The following is an 11,601-nucleotide window of genomic DNA, read 5'->3' as shown; positions in this document are numbered from 1 at the left end:
ATCTTCATTACGGTGACTATTAAAGCAGTCCGTGGGCTCTTTATCTGCATGTTGTGAGGCTTGTGGGAATCGATCAGGACTGGATTGCAACACAGACTTTTCACAGTTGATTTATAAGTCCTAGGAAAGTAATAAAAGGTGCCCACTCAAGCATTTGAATCCAATTATCTTTCACAGAATGCCGTTGTTATCCAATTAAAACTTTCTCTGCTCATGAGAATTATAATAAGTTATTTTCTTTCTTTTAACAGAGGTGATTTATACTAAATGTTGCACACTCTATGTTCAATGTCGATCTGGTATAAATATTAGGTAAAACTTAAACACTACAGGCTGTGAAAACAGAAATCAAATTTCTATTTCGAGAAGGGAAATGATCAGTTTAGTATGAAAGATGTCATCCTAACCCAGCCAGGACATTGAATTGGACGCTTTTGTAGCTGCTGGAAATGAACAAATATGTAATAAAGGCACGCTTTACTTATCTGGAATCATGAATTTTTATTAAGCAATAGAAAATATACACCAGGGAAAATAGCTTCCTTTATGAGTTCTATTTTTTTTTCTCAATTTTAAACTTTTTCTTCAAAAATCAACTTCCACTTGTAGAGGCCAGTGAAAAACAACAGTCAATATTCCCATACAGCAAAACTGGATAAAAAACAAAAAACAAAAACCTGTCCCATTCGAACAGACATCAGGGAAACGACACACAACTTCTGGTTTACAGAACATGCGCAGCCAATTATGGGACGTGCTGCTGGCTTTTTTCTTGAAAGACTTTGCTCAGTATTTGTACCTCAGGGCCCCAGTTGTCTACCTCACTGAGGTCCAGCTCTGACTGAGGCTCTGGCAGGTCCAGTGAGCTGATGGACCCTGATGGGGATCCGCGGCCCTCGTAAGCGTAAGTCTGAAGAGAATCGTATGGAGGGCCGCTTGTGTCCCAGTCAGCATCAACCACCTTGAGCTTAATCACTTCATGGATGTCCTCGTCCGGTAAGGTCAAAGCCGGGCTGATAGCCTCATTGCCCATTGCTCTCCACACCTCTGACTGCCGGTCCTTTCTTATCCTCATCTCCTCGGCTGCTGCGGGGTTCCTCAGTGCTGCTATGTCAAAGGCCTCTGTGTCTTCCTCGCCTCCTCCCTCGTCATCGTACGTGACTACGTTCTCTCTGATATCCTCTGCCGAGATGATCAGAGGCTCCTTTTTACTCTTCTTGCTACGCAGAGTGACAAACAGAACCACGATGGCTACAAGAGAGGAAACACAAGCTTAGTTTGTTCATCCGTGTAAATGGTGATGTGAATTAGCTTCACTACTATCGAGAGTCAGAGACGTATCACATGGGCGTACAAAATGAGGAGTGCAATCATCAGCTTGCTGACATTTTCATATGGGTGAAAGCTTTGTCTTGGCAAATAATCAATCACTCATGTGCTGATGTGAAATCAATGGTGTTTTGCCATAAACAGCCATGAGCCTCTTCATTTAGACAGATTAGCCCTGTTCCAAACAGTAACCTTTTAAGGCAGCAACAGCAATCAATAATAAATCCATAATAATAATAATAAATTGTTACTTGAAACAAAAACATTAACTGAAATAAAATAAAAATATATAACATTTCTTATTTGTTTAGTTTAACTTTAAGTAAAATAACTCAAATTAAATAAACTAAAATTAATAAATCAAATTCATAAAAAACTATATAGACATATTCAATCAATAAATCAATAAATCAATCAATCAATCAAACAAACAACAAATCAATCAATCAATCAATCAATCAATCAATCAATCAATCAATCAATCAATCAATCAATCAATCAATCAGTCTTTTTTAAATAAATGTGAAATGAAAAAATATAAAAAATATATAATTTCAAAATTTCAATTTTTTTTTATTTCAGCTAGTTGTTAGTTGCCATTTAGTTTAACTTGATGTGCTAAAATAAGTAAAACTAAAATTGAAATAAAATGAATAAACACTAGGTATTAAACATTATAAAAATGTCATAAGTAATTCACCCCATGTTAAGGACAAGGTAGACTCAACTCTATATTATCATGTTGCTAAAAAAATATTTTAAAATATTAAGAATTACATAGCATACATAAATATTAGGTAACATAATATTTGTGTATTAGATGAAATGTAACTGTATTACTGACATTATTGACTGGGTGAATTTTTCACTGAGCTGTTGATCATGAAGGATACATAGATGCATATAACATGGATACATGCCACCATAAATTGTTACCAAAAAAAGGTACAGTACATATGTTGCTGTCTACTTCTGGGAAAAGTCCTCATGATGGCAGTTAATTAAAATGTTGTCAAATGTTGAAAACACCCAATTAACCTAACCTAAGCTGGTCTGTTGGTTTAAGATGGTCTCCCACCCTGGCAAAGCTGGTTTAACTGCACAAATCTCCTCTACAACCAACAGATCAGTTTGACCAGTTAGGGAGACCAATTGAGACTTGCAAACCAGCTTAGGCTTGAACAAAATGTTTTTTTTTCTTTAGCAGGGTAGATAGGCACCTCACTAGATTTTAGAATGGAGCCACAGCATTGTGTTTGGGTGTTATGCAGTAAATTGGGAAGAGCCTCTAAATTCTGGCAAGCAAAAAGAATGTTTTGCTGTATGTATTATTAACAGCATCTCCTGTCTGTTCAGGTATGTGCACGTTATGATTGTTGTTCATGGTTTCAGCCCACATAGTTGTGCAGCATTCATGAGTAGTGTCTATATTTGGCCTTGTCAGTGGACTGGAGTGAGAGAGGGGTTTTCACACATTCTGCAGGGTGAAAACCTTTCATCTACAACCTGTGAATTTCAAGCAAGAAAGAAAGCAGCAGAGAACATCTGTCTGTCTATCTATCTATCTATCTATCTATCTATCTATCTATCTATCTATCTATCTATCTATCTATCTATCTATCTATCTATCTATCTATCTATCTATCTATCTATCTATCTATCTATCTATCTATCTATCTAATCTTTCTGTCTATCTATCTATCTATCTGTCTGTCTGTCTGTAAACAATGAGAATAAAATAAAGTATACAATTACAAAAAAAAAAAAAAGATTGTGTTTTCAGTCTTACCCAAGAGGATGAGCACACACAGCAGGATGGCAATGAGGGCTCCGGTGCTGAGACCAGCCGATGACAGGAAGGCTTGAGCTCTGCACACTGGCATCCTGGCCCCGCGCTGGCACGGGCACACCCTGAGAGTAAGCGTGCTGGTGCTGCTGAGGAGGGGCTCTCCTCCATCCCACACAACCACAGGCAGCTGGTACAGCTCCTGTTCCGCCTGGCTGAAGCCTTGCCTGTGCACCAACACGCTCGCGCTGCTATCTGTCAGAGAGAGCAGAGGTTTATTCTCGCTGGCTGCATGCATGATGACGCCATGCAACAGAAGCCAACAAAACAATTCGCTCCCCATTCTCGGCAGTTGCTTCTGAGAATCGAGAACAGCTTTTTGAATATTGTATTTGTTACTTCATTTTCAAGCTGCCTGATATGGTTTTGGACTCTTGACAACAGCGATAAAAATGGCAGCCACAGCACTATACTAAAAGACATTCCACAGTGCATAATTTTTTATTGTATATATATATATCAGTCAAAAGTTTGGGGTCAGTTTTTTTTTATTAACATTTTTATTATCGAGGATTTATCCTGATTAAAAAAATGACAGTGACTTTTAAAGAAATGCTGCTGTTTGAACTTTCTATTTATCAGAATCAGAGTTTTTGCAAAAATATTAGCAAATCAGCATATTAAAATGATACAGTCATGTGATCCTGCTAAAAAAAAATCAGCTTTGCCATCACATGAATCAATTATTTTACATTCACATTTTGTGCCTTCAGCAGACACTTTTATCCAAAGCAACTTACAAAAGAGGAACAAAATATATAAATTCTAAAATAGAAAATAGTTTTATTAAATGTAATAATATTTCACAATATTACTGTTATTACTGTATTTTTGATCAAATAAATGCAGACTTGGTGATCATAAGAGAATTTATGATCTGGGAGTTTTAAGCTGAGAGTGAAAAATGTGTTTATGTTTTCTGATCCACAATGGCCCATCTTTACTTGTGTCTGATTAAAAAACAAATACAACAACAGTTAGCTTTACCGCTGTACCTCCCCAACAGGAGTGTTGGAGCGCCGGTGTGCTGACAGCATGTAAACCCCACACAGTGACAAAAGCATCATGCTTTATTAACTCCCTGCAGAGCTCCAACTTTTCTCATTTTCATGAAGCTTGTGCAAGGTTTTTCACCTTCTTTCTAGCTGTTGCTGCCTTCCTTTCTCATATACGCACACACCCACAGACAGGCAGGTCGTTCTGACTCTGCAGTCTGGGAGGGTTTGAGGGGGTTTCGGTTACAAGACGAATTCCGTCTCCCTCTGAATATCAGCTTCCATGAGAGCAACAGCGTGGGTTTGGGTTTATCATAGGGACATTTCAATTTCAATCATGCTATACAAATGCACCATGTTTACACCTCTGGAAAAGTTGCCTGTTATAACTTATCAGGGTTTAGACAGAGCATTTACAGTATAAATATTTATCCACAACCTTCTGTGAAAAAAATAAAAAAATAAAAAAATAAATTCGTGATCCTGTATTTTTTTGAAACCACCACCAACAAAAATGCATTTATGTTTACAAAGTATCAAATAAAGAAGAGCATTTTTATTTGATAGTGTAAAAAAAAAAGTTTCATTTCCTGCCTACATAAACCTTATCTCAACATTATAATTATAATATACAGTATGAAATGGATTTTCATTTCATAGTGTTAGTAAAATATTTGGGTAGTAAGTGAGTATTAGATGATGACAAAGCTAATCTAAATGTAAAAACAGAAGAGATATACTATTGAAATATCATGAATCCTTAATTTAAAATAAAGTTAATAAATAAAGTCATAAACAGAGAGGTTACAAAAATAGAAGAAACCAAACAACTTGTGATTTCATATACTTATAGTACAAGTATAAGAACATACCTGTCTTACTATAAAAGACTGAAAATGTATACCACTGTCCTAAACTGTAATAAAAATGAAAAAAATATATTATTCACTAGTCTCTGAAGGGCTGAAAGGCAGGGCTGTTTCTCTCCTGGGGTCTAATGCATGCAGAACCAGCAACTATTATGTATGCATTAGATACTACAGGAAGGAAAAATGTCAAACTCAGGGTTAAGGTTAACACTACCAAAATTAGCATCTCTGTAATATTTACGCATAAATCATCCCATCATGTAGTGACCTCTCGGTTTAGAATATTTATGTTTGATTTCATGCTATGGGGGTTTTATAAAATGGCCTGCAGGTAGACTCCATTTAATCTGTCCAAAAACTATTAAAAAACATGAACATGAAATGAGAGAGGGTGGAATGATCATTAGCGAGTCTTCACAAACAAAGTAGAAAACGTGATCTGTAATTATACATGGATGGAAAATTCACAGTTGCGCTTTGATTTAAGTAGCAGTGATTCGTAAACACTTTCCCAGTGTAAAAAAAAAAAAAAATGAGAGCGAACCATGCATTTACTGTGGATAATTAATCTTTGCTGTGAGATGTGTCGTGCAATAAATATAAAAATAAATAAATAAATAGGAAATAGCAACAACAACAACAAAAAATATTGCCAATACTGCAGTTCTGGCATGAGTCCTGATCACTCTAGCTGTCATATTTTAATGAGACTGTTTAAATGGTCGGAGATGAATGGCCTGAGAGAGAATTGCAGTGAATTGGCCCAGGAAGGATGCTCTCGATAAAATGTGACCCACATCTTAGATGACACAAACACTCTTGCCAAAACTGTGGCAAGGCGTCAAACTTGACGTTGGCTATCTTTGCGGATGGGGCGCACTTTTCATTCCCTCACCCATTCAATGGACAGTTTCATTAAATACGCTTCCTAGATTCAGAATATGAACTATGTCGAATAACATAACAGTCAAGATGAGTATTATTCAATTGAACTCACTGTCATTTCCCAGGGGGGAAATAAGTGCACCTCCGCAGGGAATGTCCATCATATTTTTTTCTGCCTCACCCTGGCAAGCATTCTGGTCGTGTCGATGCTGGCAAAATGACTGCGGCGCCAGGAGAGAAACATCTACGTGATCAAGGATGACAGCCCTGCACACCCACCCAATCACAGCAAGTGCAACAGAGCACTCCAACCCCCAATGTGTAAAATGGTCTGTAACAGTCCATCCGTTGGGACATTATTTAAGGATGAAGTGGTCTGAGGGGATCTTGGCTAGGATACAAACTCAAAAAAAAAAAGCTCTGAAGCACTGGCTCTTCTGAACTCTGGGCTTTTAGCGTCTGCCTCTTATCTCCATGATTGCCCTGTTAAACTCTGCTCTGACCGGTCCAGCTGCAGCACTGATTCACCGAAGCAGCGGTCTGGCATTAAAAGGAAAACATTACAGCCCAGCCGTCTCCACCAGGGATCCTTGAGCTAATATAAAAACAGACTTGGTTTCCGAGGAAACAGCTCTGTTGGCCTTGCAATGATATTAAAAAAAGAGCAAGAAGAGGAGGGGAAGGCTGGAAATGAGGGTGATCTGTGTGACAACATGTGGTACTAAATATGTTTGTGGAGAGGCGCTGATGGTTTGCCCTGAGCAAACATCAGGAAATCAGTTGGAAAACATCAGAAAGATTCCATTACTGCGATGCCCTCAGAGAACCTTTTTAGATCAGTAGAATCTTATTTGACTTTCATAAGAACCGGTGTACAACTTAAGTACTGAATATGGAATTGTTTTTTGTAACCAGCTCCTAAAATACAGGCTTAACATGTTAAACTATTTCTAATTTAATTGTTTACCAAGCCAAAACAAATCCTGTGGAAGTGCGGTTTTGTTATTGTGTTTTTTTATACCTTCATTGTCCTTCAGAGTGAAGTTTGGATTCACTGGAAGGTCTTCTGGTAGAGCAAAAGTGAACCGACCATTGGCGAAGTTGTCCTTGTCTGTGGTCCTGATGGTTTGAATGACCTACATCGAGAACAAGAGAAAAAAAGCTGAAGCTTAGTTCTTTCTTTCTGCAGAAATAAGGTTGAATGAAAAATGGCACTAAAAATATCTAAACTAGACGCTTTTGCTTCTCTGAGAGATGGGTTTTGTCACTCCTTATAACACAGAAATGTAATTGGACCACCTAGGCTTCTTCTTCCTCTCCACTTTTGAAAGACATTAACTTCAGTCTACTGACCCAAAGCCCCTCGGCCAGTTGGGTGTCTGGATCACAGTCACTGAACAGATAGCTGGTTTGAAGCATTGCTCAGCCTCATGGTGTTTTGTCAGCTTGTTAACCTAATTGGCTCCTGCCAGCACATCAGCTAAAAGTGGGAATCTCCTCATGCAGAGTCTGGACCAATTATTAAAGCTCTTCACCTGTCTGTGCTGCACCACCCATGTTAGGCAGGGGTTTCCCTCTCTAAGGCGCTTTCACACCAGAGAATCTGGAGTGGATCCATGTTGGTTTGATATTGGAGTTCAGATTGTTTAGTTGGTGGTTTGGTATGGTTCATGTTTAGAATTGGTACAAAATCAATCTGTTCTAACTTGTGAAAGTGAACTGATATTCATGATACAGTATATAACTATGCACCTTAGCAAGCTATCGTTCACACTTATTAAAGGGTAATGCAAATTAGCTAACTGTTTCTCAAGAAACTGCATCTAGGAGCAGATCACATTTGTTGTAGTTTGGGTAGTGATATCAAAAGGAAAATTCAGGAATCATCAATAAGCTTTAAATTAAAACATTCAAATAGAAAACAGATTTGTTTGTTTTCATCACATTCTTACTGATGCTTTTAAGACAATCACAAATCATTTAGCAATTTCAATGGTGCAAATATAATGTACTTTACACCCAAAAGTTCAGTAAGACACACCGCTATGGAGAAGGGAGTAGAATAGAACTCTGGAGAAAGCAATCGAGTTGGGGTGAAAACAGCCTGTGTCACTGCATAACAGATTTCTTCCCAAATTACAGTGCATTGTTTTGAGCAGCGTACTGTTGTGAATGTGTGCAGAGCAGATCAAAAGAAAAGAGCTTACTGTGAATTGATGCCAGTACATGAAATGTGATTTTGCCTTATCTCTGTGGAAACACTTATTAAGGGCCACAGCATAACAGCAATCCCTGATTATCTTAAAGCCCTATTTGCACGTGATTAGTATTACCTGGTGACCTCCAGTCATCTGTAATAATTGCGGAGGTTGTCTGTAGTCTTAATCCCGTGCGACTCGGCCATGTCTGTAATTTGTAAATAAAAATTCGCCCACAAATGACCTACCATATTTCTCTGAACACCGATGTCCTGTGATAATATTAGTCCTGTGCGAATCGACATCTCTGTGATTTGGCCAGCATTTGGCAGGTCGTATATCATCTTTCGAGGTTTTTATTTCCTGTGCGCCTTTTTATCCATCTTTCACGAAGAATGGAGCTGCGTTGTAGTGTTTGATAGCATTTTGGGTGCTGTCATATCGCTACACCATACAATTTGCAGAAGGAGAAAGCTGAAAAGGTTTTGAGGTTAATGTGTTACAAATAAATCAAGCATAAAGCTTGAGATATTATTTTAATCTGGTGAAATGTAAATGACAGCGCACGAGACTATATTAGTTTCTTTTTTTAAATCCATCTAACTGGACCATAGAACTGGGGGGTAATTTCAAAATTACACAAGGTCCCCAGATAATACTAATCCCGTGCAAATAGGGCTAAAGTTACAATCATGGATTCCAGTAATTGGGAAGAAGATTTTATTTAGATATTACAGTAGATGTACCTGTTTGAGCCCAGCAGACCAGAAGTCATAATAAATGAGAGACAATTTCTATGCTCATGAATTGACATCTGCCTTAAAACTTACAGTAAATGGTTTATTGGGCTTGAATGAAGCCAAATAAAGCCTTTAACTAAGCAGAGCTCCAAAATGAAAACACAGCTATGTATATTAATCACACACTTTCATTCAGGCAGAATAATTAACCTACCTTTATTTAAACAGACAGTTCACCCAAAAAAGAAAAATTCTGCTATCATTTACTCTTCCTTATGTTGTTCCAAACCCATAACAATTTTGTTAATCTTCGAAACACAAGTAAAGATATTTTTAATAAAACCTGAGAGGTTTTTATCCCTTCACTGAAAGTAGTTACCAAGTAACCAAAACGCAGAAGATCCAAAAAGGTCATAAAGACTTCATAAAAAGAAGCTTTATATGATGATTTAATTTAGGCTTTTATGTACATCTAAGCAATGATCGACACACAAACTGTCAAGGTTCATTAAAAATATCTACATTTGTGTTTTAAAGATTAACCAGTCTTATGGGTTTGGAACAGTATTTGTGTTAGTAAATGATGACAGAATTGTCCTATTTTAGTGACCTATCCCTTTAAATACTCTTTATGGTTAACCACCAGCACAACGGACACACATGTTCAAAGATGACACTTGATATTTAATCTAAAAAAATGCATTGCCACCCACTGTGTGTAAATTGTGTGTGTCTAACTGCTTAAATCATAATCTCATTCAAGGGTAAAGCTATATTAGCTATGCCGCAGCACTGCTGTGCATTGCTGCACATGAACCTAGATTTCAACGTTCAACGATTAACATTTCCTGTGAGCCGTTCCTAGTGCGCTTGATGCAGACTGCTATCTGCCGGTGAATTCATTGGTACACGCCGAATTATTTATAGGTTTAAGAGCCTCCAAAATCTGTTGAGCCACAGATAAATCCATCCTTGATGGTGTCAGACATATCATAAAGGCAGCGTATGTGTTTCTCATTTATGCATGTGTCCATGGCGTTAGTGTACGTGGGAGTGTGTGCTCATACATATGTCAGAAAAGAAAGACGGAATTAAAACATGAAAAAAAAGATGATTTGAGAAAACAGAAATGGTTTAGAAATAGGGTAGGAGAAAGGACAGGAGAAAAGGAGGAGTACAGATAGGAAAAATGGTTTCAGGGATTGGGATTGGAGCTGACAGGTTGAAAAAGAATGATAGGGACACACTTAAAAAAGGACTGAGAGGAGATAACTAACCTGGCCTGCCTTGGAGCCTTCACACACAACCAGAGCGCTGTCAGTGGCAATATAGGGGGCATTGTCATTGACATCCAAGACCTGGACTGTGACTGGCACATAGCTCACCAGATTTGGATTGTCTGGAATAAAATATGACAAATATTCAAATCATGGATGTTTTCTGTTAAGACAATAAAAAAAAAAAAAAAATAACTGGCAAAAACAACAATGAATGCTCGATGTATGAGGGATTTCACATGATTGAAATCATGACATATCAGGACACATTGGCATAAAGCTTCAATCAGCAATATTTGCTGTTGAATACCATGTTTATTTAAAAGAAAGATATCCTTACAGCCTTTATTCATAATTCAAATGCCAATTTTTGGTAGTTCCTTAATTGTGTGAACATTTATACACTCACTAGTTTATTGGTCCAATAGTAATGTCCAACAGTAGGCTACATACAGTACATATATCATAAGTGAATGTATCATATGTGTTTAATTGCATCATTTGTGATGGAAATGACATTTTAAACATTCTGAGAGCAAAACATCTGGTCCATTGGTCTTGCTAGTTTTACAGCTAGTATCTCCATGTATCCTAAATAGTATTATCATATTTTTACACTTTTACACTAGTTTGATAAAATTACTGCAATGGAAATCTTCTCACAAGTGATAATTACGTTGATTTTTCTGCCCACATCACATGTCTCACATCTCACCTCAAGCTTTTCATTGACACCGTAGTTTATTTTTTATTTTTTATTTTTTTTTATTGACACAATAACTGTTGAAAAGGATCATTAAAGTTAACTTATTCATACTTCTATAACATATTTTCATTTTCTTTGTCTGTGACTAGGATAAAATAACAAAATATGTACAAATGCATTTATAAAATGTTTTTATATGGCAAAAAGGTGAAATCTGTAGGTTTTAATAAAAATCAGCCCCTGGGACATTAACCCTCTGTGTCTTGTGACACAGAGCACTTGTGACACAGGGGCGACCTGTTGCTCTGCTGTCCTATACACTAAAGGCAAAAATGTGAAAAATAAATCATGAAAAGCCTGAAGTTGAAGAAATATATGTTGAGAGACATTATATCATTTTATATCATTACAGAGAGATATGATATGATTCATGCTGCTCTCATTGGAGTCACTGAAGCATGATGGGAATTTAAAATTAGTGTGGGAAACATTTCAACCATTTTGGAGTCATGCGAGGAATGTCGATCGGAATGATGGAACTGAGATTAACTACAGTGACCTAACATTATCAGCCCACTATCAGCAAGCATTTAAAGAGGGCAGTTTCAGCCCATTAGCTGAACACCACGGTGAAGAAAAGTGTAGAGGAAAGATAATTGTTTAGATAAGCATCTGTAAAAACAAGAAGAGAGACAGAGAGAGAGAGAGAGAGAGAAAGAGAGAGAGAGAGAGAGAGAGAGAGAGAGAGGAAAAAGG

At 37.3% G+C, this 11,601-nt stretch overlaps 1 protein-coding gene across 2 annotated transcripts in view; it reads right to left on the bottom strand.

Moving 5' to 3' along the window:
• Positions 1–486: 486 nt before the first annotated feature.
• The window catches only part of LOC109069265 (cadherin-18-like), a 45,167-nt gene continuing 34,052 nt past the window's right edge, over positions 487–11,601 (bottom strand). For both annotated transcript variants that reach the window (XM_042774356.1, XM_042774364.1), the window contains exons 9-12: positions 10,140–10,261; positions 6,946–7,060; positions 3,119–3,370; positions 487–1,251 (exon numbers count right to left, since the gene is read on the bottom strand). In XM_042774356.1, coding sequence (XP_042630290.1) covers positions 746–1,251; positions 3,119–3,370; positions 6,946–7,060; positions 10,140–10,261 — 995 coding nt within the window. In that variant the 3' untranslated portion in view covers positions 487–745. The remainder of the gene's footprint in view (positions 1,252–3,118; positions 3,371–6,945; positions 7,061–10,139; positions 10,262–11,601) is intronic.

This window comes from Cyprinus carpio, chromosome A2 (genome assembly GCF_018340385.1).
Source record: "Cyprinus carpio isolate SPL01 chromosome A2, ASM1834038v1, whole genome shotgun sequence".
Lineage (NCBI taxonomy): Eukaryota > Metazoa > Chordata > Actinopteri > Cypriniformes > Cyprinidae > Cyprinus > Cyprinus carpio.
The sequence above is the reverse complement of the archived record's forward strand: the minus strand, read 5'-3'. Positions and strand labels throughout refer to the sequence as shown.